At 44.2% G+C, this 15,608-nt stretch overlaps 1 protein-coding gene across 1 annotated transcript in view; it reads left to right on the plus strand.

Annotated features, from left to right (window-relative positions):
* LOC122542677 (BRD4-interacting chromatin-remodeling complex-associated protein-like) overlaps nucleotides 1-15,293 on the plus strand; it is a 52,542-nt gene extending 37,249 nt beyond the window's left edge. Inside the window, exons 12-14 of the mRNA XM_043680655.1 lie at nucleotides 1,242-1,503; nucleotides 4,304-4,406; nucleotides 7,030-15,293. Of these exons, the coding sequence (XP_043536590.1) occupies nucleotides 1,242-1,503; nucleotides 4,304-4,406; nucleotides 7,030-8,189 (1,525 nt within the window). The 3' untranslated portion in view covers nucleotides 8,190-15,293. The remainder of the gene's footprint in view (nucleotides 1-1,241; nucleotides 1,504-4,303; nucleotides 4,407-7,029) is intronic.
* The last annotated feature ends 315 nt before the right edge of the window (nucleotides 15,294-15,608 follow it).

Here is a 15,608-nt window from a genome sequence, read left to right on the forward strand (position 1 = left end):
CCGTGTAGTATAGGTAGACCCACATCTGCTGTTGAGGGAGAATTCCAGCAATGAAGGAACCGTTTTATAGTTCCAAATCCAGATTATGGATAGTTGAGAGGAGAACATGCAAGGGGGTAGTGTTTCCATGTACCTGCTGCCCTCGTCCTTCTAGATAGTAGCGAAAGGTGCTGATGAAGGAGATTTGAGTTTTTGTAGTACACCTTGTGGATGTTACAAACCACCATCACTGCGTGGTGGTAGTAAAATACTGATTGGGCAGAAGGAGTCTCCCAGCTTTGCCCCAATTTCTCAAACCTGTAGGTGGCTAGATTGAAAGAAAAACAAAGTCTCTGGACGGTGAAGAGTGAGTTTAGAAGAGAAGAGGCCAGTTAACAATGTGCCACATAGCACATCCTCTAAATGTTTTCAATAAAGTATCAATAAGCTCCAGTAACTAAAGGGATTTTCCTGTGACCAGAGGGTCAGTAACCAAAGTTCCAAACGAACCAAACCGCAAATTGGCAGAACAACACCTCATCTTCCACGTGGGCAGCCTACATTCAACATTGAGTTCTCAAATTTCAAATAACCTCCCTCCCCATCCCCGGACTCTCTTCCCAGCCTTTCCCCATCCCTTCCACTCCTCCCTGCCACTAACCGGATTCATTCCTCCCATTGACCAACCAGGTCATACCCTCTACCTGTCTTCACCTATCCCCACTTCACCACCCTACCCCCCGCCACCGCCTTTCTCTGCAGCTCCCCCTACACCCATTCCCTGTCCTGAAGAAGGGTTACACCCGAAACTCCAACTTCTCCACCACCTGATGCTGCCTGGCTTTGTGTTCCTCCAGCCTCCTGCCTGTCTACTTTGCAAAAGAATCAGGTAGAGCTGTGAAATGTTTTTACGGACCAAGTTATGATTTGGAATTTGATGCCTGAAAGTGGGGGGGTGAAAATGATTCAAAAACCAACTTTCTGAAGGGGATGTTGGGCAATACTTGAAGAAAACTAATGCAGGGCTTTGGAGGAAAAGGAAGGTAATGGGACTCATCGGAGAGCTCTTATCAAAGAGAAATCATGGATTTGTAATGGGCTGAATGGCCTCCTTTTAAGTGGCCCATTCAGAACAGCCACTTCCATTGTTTCTCTTCATAGATGTTGGCAACACACTGCCCATTTCCAGCAAGTTCCATATATTGTGCTTAATTATGATGGTCACATGCCTCACCCTCCTCTTCATTAAAACCTTGAACAAGAATTAATTGTACAGAAACCAACTATACTCTGCTGGGATGTCAGAGGGTATTCTTACATTCGTTAAGACTTTACATATCTAGATCTAATCTCCCTTCCCATGCCAGTTGTTTTAAGAATATATATTTAATAATTGAAATCTGTAGCACTAAATGTTCCTCTGTTTCAGTGGATGAAGAATTTGAGGCTGTATCGACGCAGTTATTAAAACGTACCCAGGCCATGCTGAGCAAATACCGAATGCTGCTGTTCGAGGAGGCCAGGGTAACCATTTCTGCTTTTGCTTTCTGTACACCGTCCCTGAAACTGGGGCCTACAATCCTGGATATTTCCTGTACTTTGTTGGGGGAGGGAATGGGATGTAACATTTGTGTGGATCTTTCAAGCTTTTGGTACTAAGTTAATATTCAGGCGAGACAAGTTAAATTGATGTCGCTCTCTGGGTAACACACGAGTGAAGTGGGTTTTGGGGCCACTGTCAGTCTGGTTCAATGTTGCAACTGCGCGGATCTGCCCACAATCAGCATCCGAATTGATGCTTTCACTGAGAGGGCAGAGAATTGTGGGAAGGGTTTTGCAGTAGGTATGTGTGTTATTGTAACATCCCATCTGAGACTGCAGCTGAGGAATCCTGGCTCGTGGGAGCTGCAGGAACCCTGTCTGCTTTGAGCCAGTGTCTCACTCTAGCTGGCTGAATAGGGCCCAGCCCACAGACCACTGACGAGGAATGGGCGTGTTTGTCCCTGGTGTTCAAAGAGCAGCCAGGGAGGAGATTATTATGAAGATGTGGGTGTACTGTACCTTTAAGAGAGTGAAAAGCTAGCAGAACTACCTGACAGCATCAATTGTTCTGAACAAGATATAATGCAACCTGTTGTGGTTCTGTTCGCCGAGCTGGGAATTTGTGTTGCAGACGTTTCGTCCCCTGTCTAGGTGACATCCTCAGTGCTTGGGAGCCTCCTGTGAAGCACTTCTGTGATCTTTCCTCCGGCATTTGTAGTGGTTTGAACCTGCCGCTTCCGGTTGTCAGTTCCAGCCGGAGGAAAGATCACAGAAGCGCTTCACAGGAGGCTCCCAAGCACTGAGGATGTCACCTAGACAGGGGACGAAACGTCTGCAACACAAATTCCCAGCTCGGCAAACAGAACCACAACAACGAGTACCCGAGCTACAAATCTTTTCACATATAATGCAACCTTTTGGTCCAGCAGCTAGTGTAGCTGGTTGCCTGGAGACAAAAAAAAAAGACAAATTCAAATTAGGCCAATCAGTTTAAATTAAACCCCGAAAAATACCAAACTCCATCAAGCCTGAATTGAGTATATTGACAGTATTAAAAGTTAATGACATGATCTGACGTTTTGGAGGTATAAGACCGGGAAAAATTGAACAGTTGGGAAAGAACTGCCAAGCCACCTGCATGTACAGACTGCCTGAAAAATAGCTGTCTTAAAGGTAGCTTTATCAATCAGTGACTTGTCAAACAGAAATCCCTAAGAAAAAGAAAAGAAAATAGAAAAAGATATAAAGAGAAGATTTAACAGCTGGCTGGTTTTGAAGTTTGAAATTTGGTAAACTTAATCAGGGGTTTTATCGGACTAGTGTTATAGAAGGGAAAGTAAAAGATAGGTTAGAGGAAGGAGTTAGTTAATTATTCTCTGTTATGCTTTAAGAAATAAAGTTGTTAATTTTTACTTAATAGTTCTTGGCCTCTTGAATTTTCACAGATTACTGCACGAGATAAAATGTTTGTGTTGCTGGTTTAAATTAAGCAGGAGGGGTCACCCCATGACGTAAGAAGATGTGAGTCAGTCTGGTTGTTATAAGAAAGTTACCACACACACAGCAGTGATCAATCAATTGGAAACCGAATAACACTGCTTTTTTTTTTATCAAAAAGATAAAACAGACGGGGATCAGAGACTGTGCAACCGCACTGCGGTATTGTGTAAAATTAGGGAATTGATTGGTATAGCAGATGATTATGCTCCTCCCCTGCCCTGGGAAAACTTGTCAGGGAAAAAACAGTCAAATCTGAGTGATAAAAGGAGGATCTTGCTTCAGCCATTTTAAGTTCAGCGACGCTCCAGTTGAACGGTTCTCAACCTCTGAGTGCCAAGTATGTGAAAGTCTCCTGCCACTGAAATGGGTTCCCCAGAGTCTGAAGGCGGACTGGACTTTGCAGTCATTGCTCTGGTTTATCCTTAAGGCTTATTTTTCCAGGTAATTGGATGGGCAGCACGGTGGCTCAGTGGTCAGCACTGCTGCATCACAGCACCAGGTACCCAGGTTCGATTCTACCCTCAGGCAACTGTCTATATGGAGTTTGCACATGCCCCCCACCCCACCCCCATCCCCCCCACCCCCTTGTCTGCATGGGTTTCCTCCCACAGTCCAAAGATGTGCAGGTTAGGTGAATTGGCCATGCTAAATTTGCCATAGTGCTCAGGGAAGTGTAGGTCAGGTGCATTAGTCATGGGAAATGTAGGGTTATAGGGTAGTAGGATACGGGCCTGGGTGGGAAACTCTTCGGCAGGTTGGTTTGGACTTGTTTGGCCAAATGGCCTGTTTCCACACTTAAGGGATTCTATGGTATGGCAACTGTAGCAACTAACACTTAGTCTTCTGACGAGGCCACTCTAACTGGTGGTTTTCAGATCAGTGTGTTGTATTTAAATGCCTTTGTTTCGGGAGGAGGTTTTCTTTCCCCCTCTTTTGCATGTCTGTTGCTCCTCCTGCTCTTCATCTCCTTTCCATCAGCTTGTTTCTCCTCTTTGGGCAATAGAGTATTTGTATTAGAGGGAGACAGAGCACCTGCAGCAGCCTGTGACTGGAGTGAGCAGTGTAGTACTCTCTCTGCATTGTACTGGAATTGGCTAGGAAACAATAATCATAGCTTTCTGTTAGTTTCTCACATGGCAACAGTGGACAAAACTGAGGCAAGATTCAACTGAAAATCATTGCCCTGGAGTGTGTGTTTCAGTATATACATTACACTCCACTCTGATTCTTCAGTGGGTAATGGTTTGCAATCAGCAATGAAATTCTTTTCTTTAATTTTCAGAGATTGAGTCCATCAGCTGAGATGGTGATGATTGACAGGATGTTTATCCAGGAAGAGAAAACCTCCCTAACCACCGACAAGCAGCTGGCAAAAGAGAAACCTGGTAAGACTGTTTATTGAGGACACAACTCTCTCCTTTTCAAATACCGGATCAGTTGAGGACTGGTAATCAGTCAGAAACCTTCCCAGTCTGAGCTGGTCCATTGGCAAAGATCCTGCTCAATTGTATTGAAGCCAGTTGCTGATTATCTTGCAGTCAGTGACATGGTGCATGCAGGAGACGTTGCGGTGATGTAGAGATTGGGACCATTCCACTTGGTTCTAAACATGGAAAAAATGGGCCGCAGAAGGAGAAAAACCTTCTCCACTTTTGATACTCTTTACAATCATTCTGGGAGGAAGTGAGGAACTGCAGATGCTGGAGATCAGAGTTGAGTGTGTGGTGCTGGAAACGCACAGCAGGTCAGGCAGTATCTGAGGAACAGGAGAATTGACATTTCGAGCATAAGCTCTTCATCAGAAAGCTCTTAATTGGTCTTCCTCGTGAAGAGCTGATGCTTGAAACAATTACTCTCCTGCTCCTCGGATGCTGCCTGACCGGCTGTGCTTTTCCAACACCACATTTTTCGACACTGTATTTGCAGAAGCAGCTTTCCCAATGGTGCTGCCAAAGAATAGAGCCACCGACTTCAGATCCACCAGACATTCTGAGTGTTTGGAGTTTTCACTCCAAGATAAAAGGCCCTCTAATGTCCAGTGCATGAGTAGGATTGAATGCAACAGGATTTCACCAAAAGTGGTGTCTTGGAGCTCTCCAGCCAGTGGGTAAAATGCCCGTCATCTTCATTAATTTCATCCCATGTAGGATTACAGCACTAAGAGCTCATTTAGCCCATCGTAACTGTGCTAACTCTTTGAAGGTGATATACAACTCCCTTTTGAAAGTTAGTTGTTTTTATATTCATTCATGGGATGAGGACATTGCTGGCTAGGCCAGCATTTATTGCTGTGGGTCTGGAGTCACGTGTAGGCCAGACCAGGTAAGGATGGCAGTTTCCTTCCCTGAAGGATACTAGTGACCCAAATGGGTTTTTACAACAATCGACAATGGACTCCTGGTCATCATTAGACTCTTAATTCCAGATTTTTATTGAATTCAAATTCCACCATCTGCTGCAGCAGGATTCGAACCTGAGTCCCCAGAACATTCCTGGGGTCTCTGGATTAATAGGCTAGTGATAATACTATGAGGCCATCACCTCCCCCTGTAGTATTGAATCCTCCCACTACACCTCAGGCAGCAATTTACAAACTATCTCAGCTCAGTGGGATTTCTGTTGTTTGCTTTTGAAGAGAAAATTTCCTTCATCTGTCTGTCAAGTTATTTTGACCATTATCACAAAATTATTTGGAATGTCTGAAATGCTGAACATAAAGTTCACCAAAGGACTGAAACGTTGAACAAAGCACAAAATAAATTGCAGTTGTCAGACCAAAATGAAAAATGATTCTGCTTCTCTGATTACTTAGTGAGATTGAAATACACAACAGTTGTGTCAGCATCTGTATAGCTAGTGTAGGTAAGCTGCCTTCATTTTTATAGCATCTTTATCATCGTAAAACATTATAAGGTATTTCACAGATCTGCTTATCAGACAATGTTTGACAGTCACATGAGAAGGTATTGGGTCAATTGGTCAAATGGTTAAAATAGAAAGATTTTAAGGTGCGTGTTAAAAGGGAGAGACACATTGACATTTCAGATGAAAATTTCAGACCTTGGTGCTACAGATAACTTCAGGCCCAGTGGCTGATGCTGGTCACTTGATCATAAAATTCCTACAGTGTGGAAACAGGCCCTTCGGCCCAACAATTCAACGCCAGCCCTCCGAAGAGTATCCCACCCAATCCATTCCCTTATCCTATTACTCTACTTTTACCCCTAACTAACACATCCCTGAACACAATGGGCAATTTAGCATAGCCAGTTCACCTAACCTGTACATCTTTGGACTGTGGGAGGAAACCGGAGCACCTGGAGGAAACCCACGCAGACACGGGGAGAATGTGCAAACTCCACACAGACAGTCGCCTGAGGCTGGAATCAAACCCAGGTCCCTGGCACTGGGAGGCTGCATTGCTAACCACTGAGCCACATGCCAAAAATTACAGGAGTGTAGATATCTCCACAGGTATGGGATTAGAGATTACTTGGAGGGAGGGATGATGGGGTGAATGACATGGGCATATCATTTTCATGTAAAAGACAGAAGGTTTAGAGGGGGTTTAAAGAAAAACAATTTCGCCCAATAGGTGGTGAGGGTCTCGAGGTGGGAACTGAAAATGTGTTGCTGGAAAAGCGCAGCAGGACAGGCAGCATCCAGGGAACAGGAGAATCGACGTTTCGGGCATAAGCCCTTCATCAGGAATCGGGATGAAGGGCTCCAGCCCAAAATGTCGATTCTGTTGCTCCTCGGATGCTGCCTGACCTGCTGTGCTTTTCCAGCAACACACTTTCGACTATAATATATATTTGGCAGCACAGACCCAATGGGTAGTAATGTATGCTTTGCCATAGTGTTTGATTCTATGACACAACCAAGGGATTTGAAAACAAGAATGAGAAATTTAAGTTGGTATTGCTGAAGAGGAAGGGGAATGATAGCGGGGAAGTGTGTGTAAAAGCGTTCAAATTTAATTTCTTGTATTTTCTTGTCCCACTGTAGATGAATATGTGGCATCTTCCTCCAGATCCCATAGCCTGGCTACCTCTTCTCCATCCCCCTCCTGTAACACTTCAGCTGCTTCACTGGAAACCCCTCGGGCTCCCGCTACTCAAACAGCCACACAGATCCACCCGACAAAGTTGGTCATCAAGCACTCTGGAGCCTCGCCTTCCGTCTCGTGGGCCAAGGACGGTGACGACGAGACTCTTCACACCCGAAGTCGGCCACCTCCGATGAAGACGTACGAGGCTCGAAGCAGGATCGGCCTGAAGCTTAAGATCAAGCAGGAGGCAGGGCTCAGTAAGGTGGTTCACAACACTGCCCTTGACCCCGTCCATCAGTCTGTCAGCACAAGCTCAGTCATCAAAAGCACCGAATGTTTGGTGGCAACCAGTGTCAGCCAGATGAACGGGACTCTCGAACACGCGACGCCACCCCCAGCTGAGAACAAGCCACCTCGCAGTGCCAACTATTGTAAGCTGCCACCGCGCAAGACGTATCGGGAGAACGTGCAGTCACTATCAGCTGATCGAACTGCTGGGACCCCATCTCAGGGTGGGACTGTTAGGGAGGACAGCAGGAGAGAAACTGTGTCCAAGTGTGAGGAATCTTCCAAAAGTGTCATAGCCACTTGCAAATCTGCAGAGAGTCCAAAGGTGAGAACTGCAAGAGGCAGACCTGAGGAGAGCGCAGTGGTCTCGAGTCTCAGTAGGAAGGCTCGAACACATACACACCACCTGCCTCCCAAATCGGAGGAGCCTCCTGGAGGAAGAGCCGAGGATGGCACTGGGGGACTCATGAAGGAACTGTCGGACGTTGAGGACGAGTTAATCATCAAAGCAGACCCTCCGGACGGGCCCTGGGAACTGGCACTCCCACCTGCCAAGCGGAGTAAGTCCGAGTCGTTCGACATGGACAATGCCAGTTTCTCCAGTGACAGCCCTCAGGATGACACGCTCAATGAGCATTTGCAGAGTGCTATTGACAGTATCCTGAACTTGAGGCAACCGCAGTCCGTGTCAGTCACTCAAAACCCAGTGTCGTCTCCGTACAATTCCTCAGAAATGAACTCTTCGCCCTTTTCCCCCACTCCCCACTCAGACAGCTATCTTGCACCCAATCACAACGGAGGCCTTGGAGCTAGAACTTACACTAGATGACTCAGTCTGTTCAACTCGTATTTTTCCCAACATTGGTACGATGTCTGTGCTGTGGAACCACAACACAGCTCATTAAAGAGAGAGTATCCCTTTATGTGAACCTACCGTTGTGGTATTTTGTAAGCATTGCATCCAAAACAAAAAAAGATCTTTCTCAATGCATTCTTGAGGCTTTTAACATTAGTTAAAGATGCAGTGATAACCGTCCAGTGTAACCTGTGATGAGATTGCCGACTCTCACAGAGCTTGTACCTGTTTATTGTTTAGCAGGTTGCTTGGAAGGGCCAGAGGCCGGGAGAAGGCACAACACAGTTTGCCTTTTGGGGGCCCTGTGTCCTTGCTTGAGTTCAGAGTTCAAGGGTGCAGCAACCTAAAGGTGTGATTCATAAGAGTTGGTTTGTGATGATAAATTCAAAGGCTAACTAGATGATTGACCAATGTACCTTAACCAAAAAAAAAAACAAATCCACATACATATGGTTTTCTCAGTCTTCCTTGGAGTGTGCACAATCGTTCTGATTGTGGGAACATTCATCAACACGTAATGGAGTCAAAAGTGCCAGTACTTGTGTGAAATGGTTTCTCCTCCTTCCTATGGGACCTTGTATTTTCTCCTGTCTCCACCCTGGGAGGTAGACTTGGGATGTGGCTTTCTGGTTTTCTCCTTGCCGCCAAATGTCATGTTGGCCCTTGTTATCAGCTGATGGTCAAAGCTGTGTTAACACGCTGATCTCTGTGAATAGCGGGAGGGGACCTATGTAGCATTGATACATACTGCAACCATATTTGAGCCACAATCCAAGATCCCATGTCCCCTCTCTACACAGTCTGAGCTGTAATCTCTCATTTATATGTAGCATCATTCCCTTCAGTGCCAGCCTTGCCTAAGTTCTCAACTCCTTCGTAAATGCCCCCTTCCTCCCCTCAGCCACTGAAATAACTACAGGCCTTGGCAGTAGGATGGTTTGGTGAAACCCCCTTTGGTATTGCAGTTGGTCACTGAATAGTGCAGGACCAACCTACCCATGACTTTTCCAGAGTGTTTGAGTGTGTGGCCCCTGTGTATTTATGGTTTTGCCTGGCTGTTCTGGGCACATGACTTAAGTGAACTGACTAGTCCGTGGCCTGTAGAGGGACTGTTCAGTCACTGTGTGGCTGCACAAGTTTGAATGAAGGTAAAGGACTCTGTTTTCAGAATTCCCCCATCTCTCTCAAACCCTCTGCTTTAAGAGATTGTCTTGTTACATCACCCAGGGTTACCTAGTGTCACACACATGGGCGTGTCCCTGAGATTTTATTGGGACAGCTCAGTTTCTCCTCCCTGATCCACTCCATTTGGCTTCCTGACATGTCCATCATCTCAGTTTCACGCCTGACAGTCCTCCTGTTGATCAGTCTTTCCAAGTTCACCACCTTTTCTGGAACTTCTCATGGCCTGTTGAAATGTCTGGGTTTTTGTTGTTGTATTAATTTCCCTCCTGGGTTATTCCCGTCAGCGTGCTGCAGATAAACCTACAATTTCTAGAGACTCCAGGACAGTGCTAGGGTAGGTGGGGGGCCAATTTTAAAACTCTCCTGTTTTGTTTCGAAAACTGAAGTGATATCAGGTTGCGTGAAGATTTTGGAGTTATCACTGATTTGGAGCAAGTGCAGATGTATCCCAGTGTCTCACACGCAGAGGAAGCTTTATTCAATAACAATTGATACACTCAAGAAGGGCCATGTGTTTCTGCTGGGGAGGGTGCAAATTCTGCCAACGCGCATAACCTCTGGCAGAAGGGGGAAGACTGGATTAGAGTTGGGAAGGGAAATGTAGGATGTCAGGTGCAAGTTAATTGAAACATTTTTCTGATATATTTATAATATGAATTCTGTTAATTGCTGTTTATCACAAATTAATTAGAACTGGGCAGCGTGTGGGTTTATTTGCTTTCAGAATTGAGATTGGTCAACTTAACGTCAAACTGTGTCAGCTTCAGGGATACAGCCAGACTAGGGGGTGGGGGAATTCCAGGAGCTGGGCTTCTGCTAGTTCCCAATTGAATGTGTTTTGATGTCTTCAATTGTTGTGCAACAGTAAATAAGGTCAACTCCAAGGTACAGGAGGGAGTATCCCTGTTTTTATTTTGATTTCTGAAGTAAGTTGGGGCAGGGTCCTGTATGGGGTGGGGGAAGTAATTTTAACAAGACCATGGCATTGGCTGTTTCAGGAGAGATGTTGATCTTTCTGCAGGTTCTGAGTTACATTTTCATCTGAGAAGAAAATCTTGTTTTTTTTATTATTCATTCTGGGGTTGTGGGTTTTGTTGTCAGTGCTGGGGTTTGCTGTCCATCTTTAATTTCCCTTGAGAATTGCATGGCGTAGAGAGACACAAGGAGTAAACGTTGTTCCCAGATGTTGCCTCCAGTAGGGTAATTGACAAAGGAAAGTTATCTCGATGTCATGATTGTTCTTGTGTGAGTACAGCAGTACTTGTGTAAACATGCAGGATTCTGCTACCTGTTGCTTTAACAAGTATTGCTGGGGCAACAGAATTAAACACTCTGCCTCTCCATGAGAGATTATAACAGCCAGCGGCAGAGTTGGACCCTGCCCGTTCACCAGTACGATATGAGGTACTTTAATTAAAAAATTGTCATCAGAGGCCCCAGTCTGTCTTGTCAGACTGTGCAAGCTAACTTGACATCTTCTGGCCCTCTGATATCCTACAGGTCCCAGTGGTCAACCACATCTTTGTGACATTTCACCTGTTGGTTGGATGTCCCCATTTGGAGCAGACATTTGCTTTACAGGTTGAAACACTGGAATTTCTTGTACTCCACCACTTACACAGCTGTTATGATCAGTAAATTAATTTAAGATTCTGTTGATTTAAGAGATTAGCAAATCCCTCAATTCTCGAATGTTTTCAAAGGAGTTTGGGCAAACTTAATGAGACATTGTGATGTAAATTTCAGTAGGGGCTAGGTGGTTGCTTCTCTTGCAGAATTGTCTGTGTGTGTGTGTGTGTGTGTGTTTCACCTATACTTTTGCGTTTCTCCCTCTCCCCCCTTACATGACAACACACCACATCCCCCACCCCCATCCAAAACACACTGGGAAGTACCCCTGTGTAGATTTAGAATTTTTTTTGTTAAATATATCCTGATATAAGGACATAAACTGTTGAACTGGGGGTAGCCTGGTTAGCTGCTCGAATACAATATTAATTTGCCACCAGCTCCACAGATGGTCAGCATACATCATGCTTTACTTTAAAACAAAAAGAAATTGATGTGAAGAATTTTGAGTGTTGATGATTATTTAAAGGCTTATTTCAGATGAACTATTAGTTTAAAAGAAGACCCTGCCTGGGAGTAGGCGCTGGAGTCCAGTTAGGATAATTGTAAATGTATGATTTGGCTATTAGGCTTTCAGTATTCTCTTTGAAACCATTTTCACGTTGAGGGGGTGGGCAGGGACAAGTGTTCCAATACTGAATGATTGGAGGTCCCCACTGTGAAAACTCATTTCTTGAAAGAACCGTTGTGAATGTTAATTTTCTTCACACTTTTGGGCATGGTTTCATTATTCTGATCGGCGCCAACTCTGTGTCCACGTCTTCAGTCTTTATCCCTTTTTTCTCCCCCTCAAGTAAACTCTCCAAATTATGTAAAAGCAAAATATTGTGGATGCTGGAAATCTGAAATAAAAAGGGTGCTGGAAAAAATAGTGTGTCTCTCCAGCACTTTGTTTTTAATCTCCAAATTATGTTCCATTTTTCTGTTAGAACAATACAAAATTTTGCCTTTTATTTTGGCAGCTTTAAGTGTCTGTGATTTCAAACAGACCCAATTTCCAGTGTTAATGAAATGACAGCATTATCTATAAACCTCATTATGGAACCCGGAGCTTTTTTTTAAACAGCGATGGTATCCTTTTTTGTTGCTCTGTGTTGGAATGGTCTTTTTGCAAAAGTTGGACAGCAAGTGTCAACAAGCTATTTGACTGCAGAATGCTTCACGTGAACCTGGTTCTGACCTTGTTTGGTGCCCAGGTTCACCTCTCCTATCATTAGGAGAAGATAGGAGCTGGGATCCTGCAGGACTTGCACCTTTTTTTTAAATTTAAAGTCTGTGCCAATGAAACACAAGATTTATATAATATAATCTCAATTATCATTTGTTTTTGCCTAAGGATTGAGGCTGTAAGGGTTAATGTCAATCAGGATGGAGTTAGCTAATTTCAGTGGGGCTTGGGATAGGTTAGGGGAGAGGGGCAAAACTGCCTTTTAGCAGGAGAGGGGAAGGATGTGTTACATAAGTGATTCAGAATCATGCACTGCAGGATCGCCTTCAACATTTTATTTACTGATATCTGCTAAAGGTACAAGCATCCCCTACTCTGAGGGTATTTAACATGACGGCTGGGCGCAGGTTGATGGAGAAATAGTGCAGTTGCTGTTTTCTAACTTTCTTATCAGTTAGGATTACAGTTGCAAATCTTCACCAGTGCCACAACACCCACCACCCTCCCTGCCATCCTCTTTGACAGCCTGTAAACTCTAATCTCTTCTCCTGTTAAATCCTGGTCCTTAATTGGACTTTATGTGGCCCCTTTGGAGTTGGATTTGTTAGTAAATACTTTGGCAGATTTACAATGAGATGTAGAATGTTTTCCACCTTAAGGCCCAATCTGTCTGAAAATGTGGACTGAATGCTGCACCTTTTCTAGTTTTAAATTTTTTTAAAAATAATTTTCTTTCCTTCCCTTCAATGTTTCTTTCCCTCCATTTTCCTGTTAGCCTTAAGTTTCCTAAACCCCCTTCACCTCCATCCAATCAGTTCACCTCTCACCCCTCCCTCCCTTTTCATTCATATCTTCATGAATTTACACTCTTCCACATTGTGTGCCATTTGTGAAAAATAATGTGCCAATTATTATCAGAGTTCATTAATTGTCATTTTTAAAACTTGAGTTTGTTGTTGCCTTAATTAGTTTGGTTGGGATGCTGCAGAGTAATTCTGTACTTAACCCTTCCCTGTTCTGGGAGTATTTAATGGGGACAGTGCAGAGGGAGCTTTACTCTGTATGTAACCCCTTGCTGTCCCTGTCCTGGGAGTGTTTGATGGGGACAGTCTGGAGGGAGCTTTATTCTGTATGTAACCCCTTGCTGTCCCTGTCCTAGGAGTATTTAATGGGAACAGTATTGGGAGAGCTTTACGCTGTATCTAGCCCTTTGCTATCCCTGTTGTGGGAGTGTTTGTTGGGGACCGTGTAGTGGGAATTATTTTCATCTGAAGAAACTTATGGTAGCGGCTTGGAGAGATATCCAGTGACCTCTTTAATTTAATTATGTTTTGTGGAGAAATTGAAAATGGCAACATTGCTTTTGTTTTAACGATTAGATGAGTGTAGCAGTTGCATGCAGCAGTTTGAAAGCACATGGTTAGCCTCCCTGTGTGCGGAGCTCCCATTTGAATGACCTGAGAGCTTTGCTGAATTGTATCTTTTATCGTTGAAGTACAAGGGGTCCCCCATTTATTAACGTCCAACTTCGGAGTGTGATCCCATACAAGGATGTAATTTTAAATATCCAACCTGTGAACATTTTCTGTACTTATGAACAGCTGCTTTATACTGTCCTGCATCGTGTTCCGACTTCAAACAGACTCAGGAATGGAGCACGTTCACATCTGGCATTGACTGGACAGTCCAGGGTTTGCTCTCTCCAGTGATCACTCAAGTTGTCTCCTTAATTCAAACATAAGCCACTTTTGATTGAAAATCCTGTTCTGGAAAGCAGTAGCAGAAATAATCATCTCCAATGTTGCTTCTCTCTTTCCAACAAAGATAGTCAATAGTCCTTCCTAAATGTGTGCCACCCATTGAAGCCCTATCCCATTCTAGTTTCAAGTTTGGTTTGACTTCTCCCCCTCAGAACCACTTCTTGTCAGGAACTCTTTCTAGACTGAGGAATTCCTAATTTCAATCCAAAACTTGCCTTGTCAGACTACTGAAGCTGTTATTAGTTTTGTTGCAGTTTGATTTTATTGACCCCCTTTGCTGTTCATTTGTGGCTGGTGGATGCCTGTTGTGGCTTCTCTGCAGAGATGCCGCGGGTGTATGAAAGGAGAAGCGACGATTGAGTTTCATGCTGTGTCCGCAGGAACTTTGATCAGGATGCAGTCATTCCTCAGTGCCCGAAGAACAGCTGCCTCTGTATTTAACCAGAAGCCTCTGTTTTCCCAGTGGAGGTGTTGGATGTTAGTGAGATTCAGAGTATATTGTGCCATTCCATGTTAGTGCCACTATGATTGTAATTCAGGCAAAAGTTTGGGGTGATAGTTGCCTGTTAGAAATCAACATTAATTCCGAGTGCGTGTATTTTGTTATTGGGGTGAGCAACCACTTCAATGCTCTCGATTCGCCTGTGTACTACTAACTAGAACACTCTGAGTCGGCAGATTCAGCGAATACACACGAATCCAGGTGTTTAAAGGGATACTGTCTCTTTTCAGCTGATATTAATTCTACCTTGAAACAAAAAAATACTGAAAATCTCTCGAGCTCCCCCACCTCTTCCCCCACCCCCAACACACCGCACCACACCACAAAAACCTCGCCTTTCTAACTGTGTCTCGCACCCTAACATTCCTGCAGGGGGGAGGTCACAGAAAACAGTGTATTGCCCTCGCAGTGTTCCCTGAGTTTGGAGGGGGTTGGGTGGCGGGGGGGTAGGAAGAAGAGATGGGGATGTGAAGCCATCACATCCTGCCTATGCTTTTTTCACCTGCAGACCAAGATGATTGTATATATAATATTGAAGAGAGGTCTCATCGATTTGTTATTCTGTTTAAAAGAAGGTTTGTTTTTGGAGAGGATATTTTCAGCAGTTATGTTCCAGGGGGCCTTAACCTGCGAATCATTCAAAAATAAAGTAACTGTCAATGTTCTGTCAATAATGAAGGATGGTGATTGAAAGTACTGTGACTTTTGATGTCTCCCTTCGCTGTACAAACCCAAGCTCCTTCTCTTAAAAACAAGTGAACATTTTTGTACACATTTATATTAAGCTATTTATTAAACAAAATGTTTTGTAATAAACAAAAATCTTAAAAGAAGCACAAAGTTGGGCTCCTTTTTTGCACAGAAATTTCTCTGTCTCCCCCCCCCCCCCCCACACACACACACACACAATGTGGAGCTGCCGGTGTTGGACAAGGTTGGAAGTCCCACAACACCAACATTTGAAATAACAAGCTTTCAGGACTTCATCCGATTAGGACCAGCACTTCGATAGCTTGTGATTTCAAATAAATCTGTTGGACTATAACCTGGTGTCGTGTAACTTCTGACTTTGTCTCATCCAGTTTTTGTTCCCGTGATGTTTACAAACTCTCTTCGGATTACACAGGATTGACAGCACAGGAAGACGC

The sequence above is a fragment of the Chiloscyllium plagiosum genome, chromosome 41 (genome assembly GCF_004010195.1).
Source record: "Chiloscyllium plagiosum isolate BGI_BamShark_2017 chromosome 41, ASM401019v2, whole genome shotgun sequence".
In the NCBI taxonomy this organism is placed as follows: Eukaryota; Metazoa; Chordata; class Chondrichthyes; order Orectolobiformes; family Hemiscylliidae; genus Chiloscyllium; species Chiloscyllium plagiosum.